Genomic DNA, 14183 nt, shown 5'->3' with positions numbered 1-14183 from the left:
TTGTGGCAAATAATGAATCAATAACATGTGTGGAAAATTCTGATGTGATAGCCTTTATAGAGAAATCCAAAAGAAGGGTGTTTGTAGTGTATCCTAGTAAAGCTCGCAATGGCGTGGCTTAAAGGAATGATCCTCAACGGATTCTATATTAAACTATTTTGACGCGTTTAACATGACTTGTAAGTGTGATAAGAAAAATTAGTAAGGCATAATGTCTCTATAGGCTATGATAAAGTGTAATACAAAACCATGATTCGGTTGATAATAATAAAGTGATGAGATATAGAATAAGTGATGGGTAAATGTAAAAGAAGCGCATTCTGAGTAAGGATTTTTCTAAATGTATATCAGAAGGAATGTACATGTTATGTATAGGTGATCAAACATGTATTGTTGAACGACGACTTAAAATTACGCATACAAGAGTGATAGTGATTCGATTGTATAGATCTCTAGAAAGGAAATAGTTAAAGACTTATGAAAGATCAACTTGAAAGAGGTAAGTGGCGTATCAAAGGTGTTAATAGGTATGAGATATGCTCTGAGCAAGACATAATATCTGACTTGTAAATGAGAATAGAAATTGAGGGAGTATTCGTCAGTGACTAAGTTGAAGGCTTAGAACAATGTGATCATCCAAATAAGTTACCAGCTGAGATGTGCAAAAATGACACAAGTAATGATTTTTCCACACTAAGTTCTCACGAACTTATATGGGTATTGGTGTGTGCTTTGTTACAGGTGAATTGATTTGAGTCTGCGCTAGGAGGGATGATGTCAAGGCTACACCTAAGGAGTGGTGTATTAGGTTCTTATACATACAGAGTGTGTTGGCAACATATTCAAAATTTGAGTTGTCATTGAGAATCCCAGACCTTAAGGTGCTTGTAATAGATTAGGATTTCAAATTAAAAATCATTGTAGTTGTATTTACTCGTTGTATTTACTTATGCATTTTAGTTTGAGATTTTTTGGTTAAGTAAGTTGTCTTTATCTCTAAATTGCACAAGTAAATTAAGTTTGTGTTTGTATTTGTGTGGTAATACCCAATATTCGGATCGAGTTGATTGGATCGGGTTGAGGGTGTTACAAAAACTTGGAAGAGGAAATCTATGACTTAGCCAAAAGGATTCATGGTTGCTGGCAAAGAAAATTTTGTGTGTAAACTTGGAAAATCGTTGTATAGTTTAAAGTAATCTTTGAGGTAGTGGTACAAGTGATTTGACAAGTTTATAATGGAAAAAAGGTACGAAAGAAGCAAATATGATCGGTGTGTGTATTTTTGCAAGCTTCAAGATGGTTCTCTCATATATCTTGTTCTTTATGTTGATGATATGTTGACAACTTTCAAAAGTGAAGTAGAGATTGAGAAGCTAAAGAAACAATTCAAAAAGTTGTTTTAGATGAAAGATCTAGGAGAAACAAAGAATCAAGTTTATCATGCAATGACAAAGCACATTGATATCTAGTATCATTTTGTACGAGAGATTCTAGAAGAAGGTAGAGTAAAGATCTAGAAATTTTCAACCACTAAGAATCCTGCCAATATGATGATTAAGGTTGTGATTGTCGTCAAGTTCCAACTATGTTTGAACTTAATCAATGTTAAAACTTAAAGGTTGAAATTTGGAGACAACTATCAAATGTTGTTTTGCAAAGAGATTGAAGATGTGGTAACTTGCTAAAGTGGAGATTTGTAGAAACAACACAATCCCACATCTAAAACATTCAAGGTTGTAGAGACGTTGTACTAATATAAATGAAGGTGGTTTTTCCACCTTTAAATCATTCCCAAATTTTTCATTTTCTTCATAAGACAAAATTTCCCTATTCCTATTTGTAATTTTTCACTTGTATCATACCTAAATTTGTCAATTTCTTCATAAGACATAGGTATAATTTGTTAAACCTCATTAAATTTTCAGTATTTATTATTTTTATTTTTTCTTTCAATATTTTATAGAGTACAACTGTAGTGATATATATATTCTATTAAGTTACATTGTAGAGAGATTTTGTCTAGGAGGTTGGGTTTTAAGTAGGACAGTTTGTGACCCCTCCAATCTTTCCTGAAAATTGAATAGTACGGTTTTCTAATACAATAATTTACTCTCTTTTACTCTCTTTGTATAATAGCCATCGTTGCCTATTCCTTAACTTTTTTTATTGCTTGTCTATCTTTTTTTGTCAATCTAACCATTACAAAATCTTCCATCAAAATTTTAATGATGTTAAAAGTAAGAGTTGTCTTCTAGTTGATCTTTGGTTTTCCTTAAACAATGTTTCTCCATTTCTTCTCCCTATTCATTATGCTACATTTGTAAATTCCTTGCACTCACCTATAAATTAGGGTGAGAGAATGAGAAATATTATTGTTCCGAATGGAGATTGAACATGAACTTTTACAAATGAGGATCCAATTGTAGCAGTTGTCTCTAGCAATGGTTATGGCTTGAAAGCAACCATAACTATGGCTAATGCAAGATAAATGGGACTGATTCTTATAAATGGTTACGTATTGATTTTTATTTAATGATATTAAAGAATAATTTATTATTAAATGGCCTATTAAATGAGGTTGGAAACGGTTCAGATATAGTTTGAATATCATAGGATATTTGTATTTGGAGTATAGATATGAAACTTGTGTGCATTTCGATTTGGTGCTTGTGTACGTTTACATATGGCACTTGTCTGCATTCTCAGAGTGTTAGAGGAAATCATGTTTATAAATGCATCGATGTAAGGATAGCATATGAATATTTGTGCATAATTATTTAAAGTGTTTGAGAATTATTCGTGTATCCATTCTTTAATCCACATTTGGTTAATAATGGAAAATTTAATATAATAGTTTAATCATTTCTGTAACACCCCATCCTCGAACCAATCGCCGGGTCCAAGCTATAAGATATCACATTCATTGTCAGAGCAACTATGATTGATACAAACAAATTTCATCATTAATCATTAACTTATAAGTATTACAAGTGTAAAATATAATATAAAATCATTTTCGGATCACACATGAGCTTACGAAAGCTCAATACCATCCCTCGATCGAACTAGGACTTAGCATAAAGTTTTAAAGGTAAGCAGGTGGGTGTCGCGACTTCTAGGGCTTGGTATCACAACTTTGAAGACAGTAGTCAAACTTCCTAACATGAGGACCAAATTGAAAATATTTCAAAACAGGACAAGGCCAATGTCATAACACTGGAAACAGACCACTAAGTCTATGTTTTTCCAATGTTGCCAACCTAGCATATTAGCTATCATTTGGCTCAAAGGTCACAATCAGCCATTCTAATCACCTAAAATTTGTCAAAACAAAGATACTAAGTCATTAAAGCCATATACATGCAATACCAAAATCAATTTCATAAGATCACAACCTTTATACAACTAAATAACCATTTGTAACATTAAACAAAATGTCCTTAGGTACATACCACAAGACCAAAATGAAACACACTATACAAACTTTATTACGTCGAAAATGGTAGTTCGATGTTGACTTCAAGTCCTAGGGCTTCGAGGATTACTTGAACTTGAGCACGAAGAAAAAAAATAGTATGTAGGGCTCAGTGGTACTTTCACGATTCAAGATATCAAAGCATAATTACATTGTTATAACATAATGCAGATACCAATTAGTAATTCAATCTAAATAGACATTCATCAATCGTATTAGATCCATCAATTGGTACATGCTTCACAAATGAACATTATACGCTTATACACAAATATGATTTCAATACCTATCCGTACATAACATTGGTATCTTTGCAAGCAAGTTCATGATTGATATATTCATTTTACCTTTCCACTAACATTTAGAACTTGTATCCAATCTTCAATTATTATCGATATATATATGAAAATGGTATCACTTCCATCAATTTTATATAAAAATTTCAATTCACTTACCTTTATACTTACCATTCTATTCGATTTTGGAGTCTACTGACTCATTCACGTTCAATTTGACCCGTAGGGCTTGATTTCACTTACTATGCATCATAAGATACATATATGTCAAAATCTCAGCATCATAACAATTTATTTTGATATAAGTTACCAAACTTATTACTAATGACCCCTATTAACCCGACTCGAACGCGGACGGATACACGAATTGTCCAACCAACACACCATACTGGCATTGAAGTCCATTAGCAGAAAAACAGAGTAAGGGAAAACTGGCACATAAAGTGCATACTTGTGCACAAACTACATCTTGGTGCACAAAGCACATACTGGCACATGAAGTACATCCTGGCACACGAAGTACATCTTGGCTCATAAGTGCATAAACCCATACACAATCCAATCTTTTGGCATGCCAACTATATCTGACTTAGCCCGACTAGTTAATAGGGTATTAATGTTCAATTCACATTCCATATTCACAATTCATCATCAATCTATCAAGTAACATAGCATATTTCAACTCAATTTGATACCAATTATCATATATCAATTAATCACACAATGTTCTATTGTATTCGATTTAATCCTTGTTTCGATATACAATCTCAACCATAGCAATTCAATCAAAGCATTTCATATTATCGCAATAGACTTGTCCTAATAACTAATACGTCAATAAGCATATATACAAAATCAAATAATTTTATCCCAAATCATAAAAATACAAATCGAGGTTTTGTGCATCACTCGTCAATGATTTTTGCTTTTCCTTTCCCTCTCAATTGTTTGATGTTGTCATTAGCTAAAATAATGATAAAACATATCACATTATCAATTCCAACCAAATCAGAATTAATTCACAAAATTTTCTTATGATATGCAAGTGTTCATAATTGCTCACAAGTAATATAGTAGTAGTAATAGAGTCATCGTCTCCATAGGGGCTGATGTTAAAACAATAATTTTCAAAATTAACAATCAGCAAATTAGGAAGTAAATAAAGATTTGATTGAATCTGATTTAATGTAAATAAATATACGAAACAAATTAAAAATAGTAACACAAATTAATAGCAATGAGATGAAGAGCCAGAACAATTATTTCCCCCTAATATGCGACTATTGGTAGCAATATTGTAGCAATACAACAATTTATTAATCTGGAAACATCAAGTTATAAGCTTCTCTCGAAGTCACTATATTCAATCTTTTATTCAATTTAACATATGTCTATGCCACGTTAATATCAAGATTACAATTGCAAGCGTTGTTCCTACAATATTATGCACTGTAACAAAGTATGAATATACGGTTACAAATTTAACATCATAGAAATTAAACATGCATCATTCAAGTTTTATGTCCATTAATAAAAACCCTTTTAGATTTAGCAATTAAATCAACTACCCTCTAATGTTGATCAGTCAATAGCAAGCATTAACATGAAAATCACTTAAATGAATAAACATTAAATTTCAACAAGCATCTTTAACAAAGTACCAATAATCCCATATTAAGGTTTCATATCTCAATCATGGTTTCAACCAACAAAAAAACGAAATAAAAGATAAAGAGAAAGGCGAAGAGATGTTGAGATGAAAGTCAACGGTTCTCCACATGTCGTGCGTGTCCCGTTCTTCCTTCTCTTCTCTTCTTCTTTTTCAATGATCTTCTCTAAAAGTTTCTAGTTTTTTTCTTTAAACATGATGGCTACTGTCTCCAAAATATAAAAGAATATGATTTTTATATCCCTTCCAAAAATAAGATTTCCTAGGTTAACCACTTTCCTTTTCTCCTTTTCTGTTCTTGTCTTATTGGAAGTGGTTTGGGCTTTCACATTCTTTCCTAGCCTATTTCTTCCTAGTCCTTGATTTTTATCAATGCTTGATTAAGATATAACTTAATCCCAGAAGATTATGTGGCGCTCTTTAAGTATGACATTTCCAACTTGTTCCCATCAAGTTCGTTACTGCGGTGTTGCTATAGCATTAAGGTTTCAGTCAGTGAAATTTAGAAAATTCTTTCCTCACATTTCCAATATTCTACTAACCACCTTAAAGGATATAAAAATCACATTTTCAGTATCTAAATTCTCAATAATTCATTATTAAAATAAAAGCTTAAACTACTTATCAAAAACATAATTAAAATATTACTAAAACACTCTCAACCACTCTTAAATGAAATATAAGCTTAAAAATAATAAAATAACTCTATATCATAGAGTTACCACACCCCCAAACTTAATTCATCGCTTATCTCGAAGGATGACACTATCCAACCTACATGAAACGACCCAATAAGCAATTAATAGACCATAAAACACACTAAGACTCGAAAATAAAACAAACACTATTAACTAAAAAGAATCAATTCTCCACATGGTCATGCATTAGTGATATAATGCTCTCAAACCAATCTTGCAAATATCTAACTCATGCGCACTTGTAAATCAAGTTCTTCAAGTATTAAGATGCTAACAAACCGATGATTTGAATGTTTTCCCCCCATTAATGTGTGAATAATTCTTCCCAATCAATCTCTATTCTTTAGGTTAAGCTAAGGAACAATCCTAAGCTTCAATTTATGTCTTCATTTGTTGAACTCAATAGCCCATTTTCACTAATGTAGTTGGCATAATGATCTAAATCAATAAGTCTTCTCATGGTTGTAATATGGGTAGTGTCACACCCCAAGTTTGGCGGATCTAAGATTAAGGCATGTAGTGGTGAAATTATCTGTATGGCAAAGTCCATCCATTTGCTTCTTTTGACGAATAAGAGTGGGCACATAGTAACTGCTGTGTAAATAAGTGAAGATTCTATTTTTGGTTATTTTGCTATTTAAATAAAAAGATTGTGTTAAGCGAAAAGGTAATTATTGTATGAGTTACAGCCAAATGTATAGTAAATGTATAGTACACCTTGTTTGTCTGAGTATTGTGCTAGTTGGGTTGTAAAGTGACATGGTTAGGAACCAGCTAAATTGTGTCACATCCTAAGTCTGTTGGGTCTAAGATTTAAGTGTATTCTAGAAAAATAATATGTATGACGAAGTGTAGTTTGCCCAATTAATTTTTTTGAGGTTTAAATGTGGGCATATAGTAACTGCCGTGTAAGTAAGTAAAGATTTTATTTCAGGATATTTTATTTTTTAAAGGAAAAGATTGTTATAAGCGAAAAGGGGTAAGTGTAGTATGAGTTATAGTCAAATATATAGTACACCTAGTTCGTTTGAATGTTATGCTAGTTGGTTTGTAAAGTGATCTGGTTGGGAGCCAACTTGATTGGCTAGTTAAATAATATTAGTTCATAATTCTCATTTATGTTTCCTTTAGAATCTGTAGGCCACGAAGAAAGGAAAGTTCTGAAATTTGTGATACTTGTTAAGTTTCACTAAGTAAGATGGATCATATATATGTGTGAGGAGGGTTCTGCAAAGAGGTTTTCTTTCTGGAAAATGTTACTCTGTGATTCTTTTTTTTTAATCCAATGATATGTCTTCCTCATTAAGCTTGAAGTTATGTTTCTGGATCTTATCAATGGTTATTCCATTTCCAGGTAAGTATTACAGCTATGCATGTTAGATTTTGATTGAGTAAATTGGTAAGAGGTATATGAACAGTGAGGCTATAAGAACAAGGCTTTGCATGAAGTTGTCAATGATTAAGAAAATAAGTAAATTTTATGTATAAGAGTTGTAATTGTGAATCTATGTTCTTTAAGTAGTTGTTGTTGCTGGTTCGAGAAGAATGTCAGAGTTTGAAGCTTAAAACTGTAGCAGGTGAGAATAAGGTAAGTCTCTATCCTAACTCTTTTTTGTGATATGTTCAAGTAGAAGCATATTTATATATATGGGATGATTTTGTTTACAGTAATTGGTAAAAGTATGAGGAAAGTAAAGATAAGAGATGTGTTATAATGATTTGTACAAAGTTCGATTCAAAAGAATAATGTTTGGTGAGCATGAAGGTAAGGTCTAATATACGAAGTGTATAAACCAGTAAAAAGGTGAACATCTGGGCAAGTGAACGCTGAGTAAAATGTTCCTTTGTGAATCCTCTGGTAGGGCAGTTGACCCATGGTGATTTTAATATGATTTGAAAACACTCATGGTGTAGCCTCCAATAAGATGAAGACTGGACTGGCAAAACACGTTACATGAATGTGTGTAAGATCATGTGGTTAAGACCCATGGCAAGATATATTTGTTCCAGATTTTTCGCAAAAATAAAATAATAAAATTGGAAAAAAGCAAATTTGTTTTAAAAGATATTATTTTCTGGAAAAATAATAAAGCTTTTATCCAAAAGAAAAGTAATACATGTTGAAGACACATGTTAACATGAACACAAACAAACCAGACAAGCAATAATAACCCAATTATTCAAAGAAAACAAAAAATAAAACTATATAAAAACTCTCTTAATAACTTGTACGTAACCAATATGAGATATACCCGCTAATAACAACTTTTTGCATTGCAAATACTTCTACTCAAAATATCTTTCCAAATCCATGAGTCTAAGGGTGTTTTAATTGCACACTGAAAATCTCAAGCTTAGTGGTATTTAGCTTTTAATACCGACACAGTGAGTGTCCCTAATCTGTCATTATGGCAGGGGAGTTTCATTCATCGGATCAATCTTTGAGATTCCCAGTACTCCATCTTGTTTAGGTATACACAGGTCTTCCAGTTGCATAATTGAATTTGATTAATGCTCCAGAATTCTGAGCCTGAACTTGAAATGCCAACCTGACATCATATCTTTACTTTACAGTTTATCATCTATACAGCGGAGCTGAGTTCATATAAGAAAACAAAAAGGGAAAATATAAAGCAAAAAAGTGTGTTGGATCAAAGCTGGATGTGTAATGTAAAGTCTAAGAGGAAAGCAGAAATAATGCATACAATACTTTTTTAATTTTGGAAAAAGGTGGATATATGATGAGGATTTGGAACAAGTCCACAACTAACTTTACCAACCGTTTCTCACAATATGCATCTCGCTTAGGTTTTGTATATTAATTTACATTGTACTAAAAATAACTATTAAAACGAAAACGAAATTAAAACGCTAAAAACAATATTATTGAAAGAGATAATTATAAATTTGAGACTATTTTCTCGTCTTTTATCTCTTAATTTATAATCTAATTTATTAACGCTATTAAAATTTTATATACGAAGGTATATCAAAAGTGTGATGTGGCATACCTGCCGGTAACACTTATCTTTCTTCCATATTAGTAATATAATAACAACTTTAATCCATTCAATTTAATACGTCAAAATTGAAATGAATTTGTGAAAATAATGAGCTGAAAAATCAGAAAAGGGAGCCAGCTGGCAATATTGTAAAAGGCAGGTTGATTATAATACTTATTCTCTGACCTGGTAAACGGCCTTCCCAAACCAAAACATTTATCTTTTCATACACTAAAACCATGCAACACGACAATTAAAATGTTCTGCTTCCAATATATATCTAATAAGAAAATAATTTAAATTAATATCATCTTAAATATTAATAAAGCAGTTTCATATTATTAAATTTTAATATATATATAACTAATATTATACATGCATTTAATTTATATATGATATTTTCTCTTTACTTAATTTAATTTTAATTAAATTATATAAAAATATTTAAAATTGAGAAAAAAGTCATAAGAAAAATTTTTAAAAACTTGAAATAAATAATTAAAAATTAAAAGAAAATAGAGAAAATATGAACCCAAAAATTAAAAATATGATATAATAATAATAAAAATTTAGTAGAAAATTGAAAAATTATAGTGACCACTAATTGTATTTTCAAATTTTGTTATTTGATTAAAAATTTTTTTAAAAAATGAAATAGAAACAATTTAAAATGAAAAAAAAATCGACTGCCTAAAAACTAATAATTTTTTTTAAAAATTGCTTGCATAAAAATAAAAAATAATTAATTTTTAAAAAAATTAAAAATTGTAAAAAGAAGAAAATATGTTTTTTTATCACTTAAATAATTAATTAGTTTAAGTATTTTAATTAAAGTTAAATTAAGGTGTTGTTTGATAAACTGAAAAAATTAAATGTTGAAAAATAGATTTAAATTATAAAATTTGTTTGATACATTATTTAAAATTGATTATTGTTTGGTAAATATAGATTTTAAATTATAAAAAATTATATTATGCATTTTATCTTTAATTTTTAAGCATTTCACCTTGTTCTAAATAAAAATTAAATTTTAGAACTTAAAGTTTTTATAAGATAACATAACAATAAAATAAAATAAAATAAAATTGAAATAATTGAAAATATTCTCCATTAAGTTATAAGTAACTCTTATCTATTTATTATTTTCTACACTTTTTTGTAGAAAAATATTTATCATATTGCTTTAATTTTGGATTATCAAACATGCGTAAAAATTAATTAATTTTAACAAAACCTAAATTGGAGAAGACATTATATATAGATATGCGTATGATAATATTTTGTTATATTGATGCCGCAATATTTTAATGATGTCTAAAATTATGTTTTTTTTAAGATGATTCTAATATAACTTATTCAATAAATAATTATTTAAATGAGGTAGTTTCACCAATAAGAATTTTATCAATTTTATATAGATGTGATAAATTTTAGTTAACGTGGCATGAAAAGGGAAGAGGGTTGTTTTGAAAGAAAAAAAAAAGGGAGAATTATTTGTTATTTTTTTTGTAATATGAATTTTAATATATAGATTTAAATTTCAGTGAAAATAAAAATGCATATATTAGGTATAAATTAGTTTAAAATATGTATATCCTCACACATTTCAAACATTCATATTCTCTATTATTATTTTTTAACAAAAATTAAAGTAATTGATTAAACTTAATTAAATTAATCATAGAGTTTATGATAAGTATAAAAATAGATTATTATCATTTTTTTTAAAAGGTGGGGCTGAAATGCAACGGGCCAACTTGTTCTATCTGTAATCAACTACTGCTATACCTTCTTCTTCAATTCAAAGCCAAAAAAAAAAAAAGCTACCAAATTTCTCATTCCATTAGCTTAGATATCTGTGTTGCAGAAATTCTTTGGTAAGAGTTATTAATTTGTGTTTCATGGCCGTTTCTCCTCGGGTTTTCCCGCCAAGAAAGCGCTGGCCGTCGACGGGCTCCTCCATATCTCCGAAATTTGCAGACTTGAACCTGGTAAAATCTCTTCTTTCTTTGTCTCAAGAAATCTCCGCCCTCAAACCTATTCAATGTCTCCTAATACAAAAGTCCCTTTCCACCATAAACAAGTCGAAGCTTCTCGCTATCGTATTCGAGGAGCTTCTTCGCAACCCAGTTTCCACCTCCTTCTCTCCTTCGATCCTCCTCTGCTTCGAAGAAATGTACATAGTTTTCCAGAGAATAAAGACTTTAATGGAAGATTGTTGCAGCGGAAGCAAGATGTGGCTGCTCATGCGAATCCAACCATTGGCCAACAGTTTCCACGAGCTCACCCTCGAATTGTCCACTCTCCTCGATATCTTCCCCGTCAATGAATTGGATTTGAGTCAAGACGTGGAGGAGCTCTTCGTTTTGGTAAGAAAACACTGCTTCCAATCTAAACCATCGGTAGATCCCAGAGACGATTCTCTCAGGCGAGATGTTCTAGCTTTGCTTCATCAGATTAAGAAAGAGATCGTCCCTCATCACTTAAAGCTTAAACAGATTCTGGATAATTTAGGGTTACGCGACCAATCAAGTTGTAGAGAAGAAATCGAGTGTCTCCAAGATGAAATCCAGAACCAAATCGATGAAAAGTCCAAATTAGATATTGCTTCTTTGATTGGTCTCCTTCGTTATGCTAAATGTGTTCTATTTGGATCTTCAACGACGCAACTGGAACCAGACCATAGCCGGCGGAATTCATTGTCGGAGATTGCTGTTCCGGCGGACTTTCGGTGCCCGATAAGCTTAGAGTTAATGCGGGACCCAGTTGTCGTGGCCTCTGGACAGACGTACGATCGCGAATCGATTAATCAGTGGATTGAATCTGGACACAACACGTGTCCAAAGACTGGTCAGACCCTGGCCCACACCAATCTCATCCCTAACCGCGCTTTGAGGAATCTTATAGCCATGTGGTGCCGCCAACAGAGAGTCCCGTTTGAAACCGTGGGAAGTAACGAGAAAGTTAGCGGCGTAAAAGCCACCAAAGCCGCCTTTGAAGCTACGAAAATGACGGTGTACTTTTTGGTCAACAAACTTTCGGTTTCTCCATCCATGGAGGCAGCTAATGCCGTCACTTATGAGCTTCGAGCCCTGGCTAAAACTGACTCCGACAGCCGAGCCTGCATCGCTGAAGCTGGCGCAATTCCGATCCTTGTCAGATGTTTAGGTTCGGGTGTAGGCTCCGAACACCCAAACCTTCAAGTCAATGCCCTTACAACGATTCTTAACCTTTCCATCCTAGAAGCAAACAAAACGAGGATAATGGAAACCGACGGAGCTTTAAACGGTGTTATCGATGTATTACGTTTTGGTGCCACATGGGAAGCCAAAGGAAATGCGGCGGCTACAATATTCAGCTTATCCGGTGTTCACACCTACAGGAAAAGGCTGGGGAGGAAGACACGTGTCATAAAAGGATTGATGGATTTGGCAAAAGACGGGCCCACTAATTCTAAAAGGGATGCACTCGTGACTATTTTGAATTTGGCGGGAGATAGGGAGACCGTTGGGAGGCTAGTGGAAGGAGGAGTTATAGAGACGGTGATCGGAGTCATTAACGTGCTACCAGAAGAGGCCGTGACGATACTCGAGGCGGTGGTGAAGAGAGGCGGACTGGTGGCGATTGCAGAGGCTTACAATTCAATTAAGAAACTGGGTGTTATTTTGAGGGAAGGATCGGATACTGCGAGAGAAAGCGCAGCAGCTAGTTTAGTCACTATATGTAGAAAAGGGGGATTGGAGGTTGTGGCGGAGCTGGCAGCGGTTCCATCGATCGAAAGGATTATATGGGAAGTGATGGGGACGGGAACAATGAGAGCTCGACGGAAGGCTGCGGTGCTGTTGAGGATTCTTCGGAGATGGAGTGCTGGGTTGGATACGAATGATGTTGTGGATAGTTCAGTCATGAGCGTGGGTGCATTAACAACAATGTTGCCAGCATAATTGGAAACCAGTCGTTTCATTTTCTTAAAATTTTACCCCTTCTGTATTGCCGCTAAATCTCACAAATCAAAAATCATTCTTTCATACTCTATAAACTTACTTTCAAAAGAACCAGGATCTATTCATTGCTTTTATTCCAGCCAATCAACTGTCCCGTTTTAACAATATTCAAACATTCCTACACTCAATTCCTTCTATTAAGCTTTTGTATGCTGGTTTTTTTGGGCTAAAATGTCACCAAATATAATTAAAAAATCAATCATGTCTTTATTCAAAACTGCACCTAATTGTTACCTCCAATTAAGTCTCTTAAATTCATTTTTTCATTGACTGTTAACTACTTACGTGGCGACTTGACAAGCTGATATAGACCTTATTTAATTTTTTTTATTATTTTACGAAGGCTTAATTGATTATTTAAGTAGGAAATTGTTAAAATTTTAAAAATATATATTAAAAGTATCAATAGTTATACAAATTATTAAAAATTATAGAAAATTTTTAAATGTTATAAATTTTTTAAGAAAAATATAGAATTTTAAAAAAAAGTATAGAAAAGTTTTAAATGTTATAAAGATTTTAGAATAATATATAAATTTTATTAAAATTATTCAAACACTATAAAATATATATATTAAAGAAAGTTATAAAAATTAAAATTTTTTACACATTTTTGGTTTCCCTTAGACCTATCCATGGATGGGCTTGGCCCGAAGGTTCGCCCAAAAAGTGAGAGGGTTTGGGTAAAAATATAGACCCGAAAAATGGGTTTGGGTGAAAAATAAGGCCCGTTTAGAAAATAAGTCGTGCCTCAAGTAAAGCTTTTTTGGCCCCAAGCCCGTCCCCGCCAGAATATGCAAAAAAATGGTTTTTTTACTGTTTTATTGTTGTTTATTATTATTATTTTGCTATTTTCTTGTTGTTTTTTTTCACTATTTTGCTACCATTTCACAATTATGTTGCTACTATTTTGTTGTTATTGCAACATCCCGAAATAGGGCCTAAATGGAACAGTGGTTGCAAAACCACGAATCTGAGATAGAAAAGTTTATTGTGATTAATTTTTATGATTTATTGATTGATGGGATGCACGTGTTAG

General features: G+C 32.2%; 1 protein-coding gene across 1 annotated transcript; it reads left to right on the top strand.

Annotated features, from left to right (window-relative positions):
• Positions 1-10878: 10878 nt before the first annotated feature.
• On the top strand, positions 10879-13218 carry LOC107914553 (U-box domain-containing protein 16). The gene has a single exon (XM_016843494.2). It carries the CDS (start codon positions 11042-11044, stop codon positions 13082-13084), a length of 2043 nt encoding a protein of 680 aa, XP_016698983.1. The 5' UTR covers positions 10879-11041; the 3' UTR covers positions 13085-13218.
• The last annotated feature ends 965 nt before the right edge of the window (positions 13219-14183 follow it).

This window comes from Gossypium hirsutum, chromosome D10 (genome assembly GCF_007990345.1).
Source record: "Gossypium hirsutum isolate 1008001.06 chromosome D10, Gossypium_hirsutum_v2.1, whole genome shotgun sequence".
In the NCBI taxonomy this organism is placed as follows: Eukaryota; Viridiplantae; Streptophyta; class Magnoliopsida; order Malvales; family Malvaceae; genus Gossypium; species Gossypium hirsutum.
The sequence above is the reverse complement of the archived record's forward strand: the minus strand, read 5'-3'. Positions and strand labels throughout refer to the sequence as shown.

What these genes read in the sequence shown, in the direction of transcription:
- LOC107914553 (XM_016843494.2), top strand. Translation starts at nt 11,042, where the DNA reads ATGGCCGTTTCTCCTCGGGTTTTCCCGCCAAGAAAGCGCTGGCCGTCG.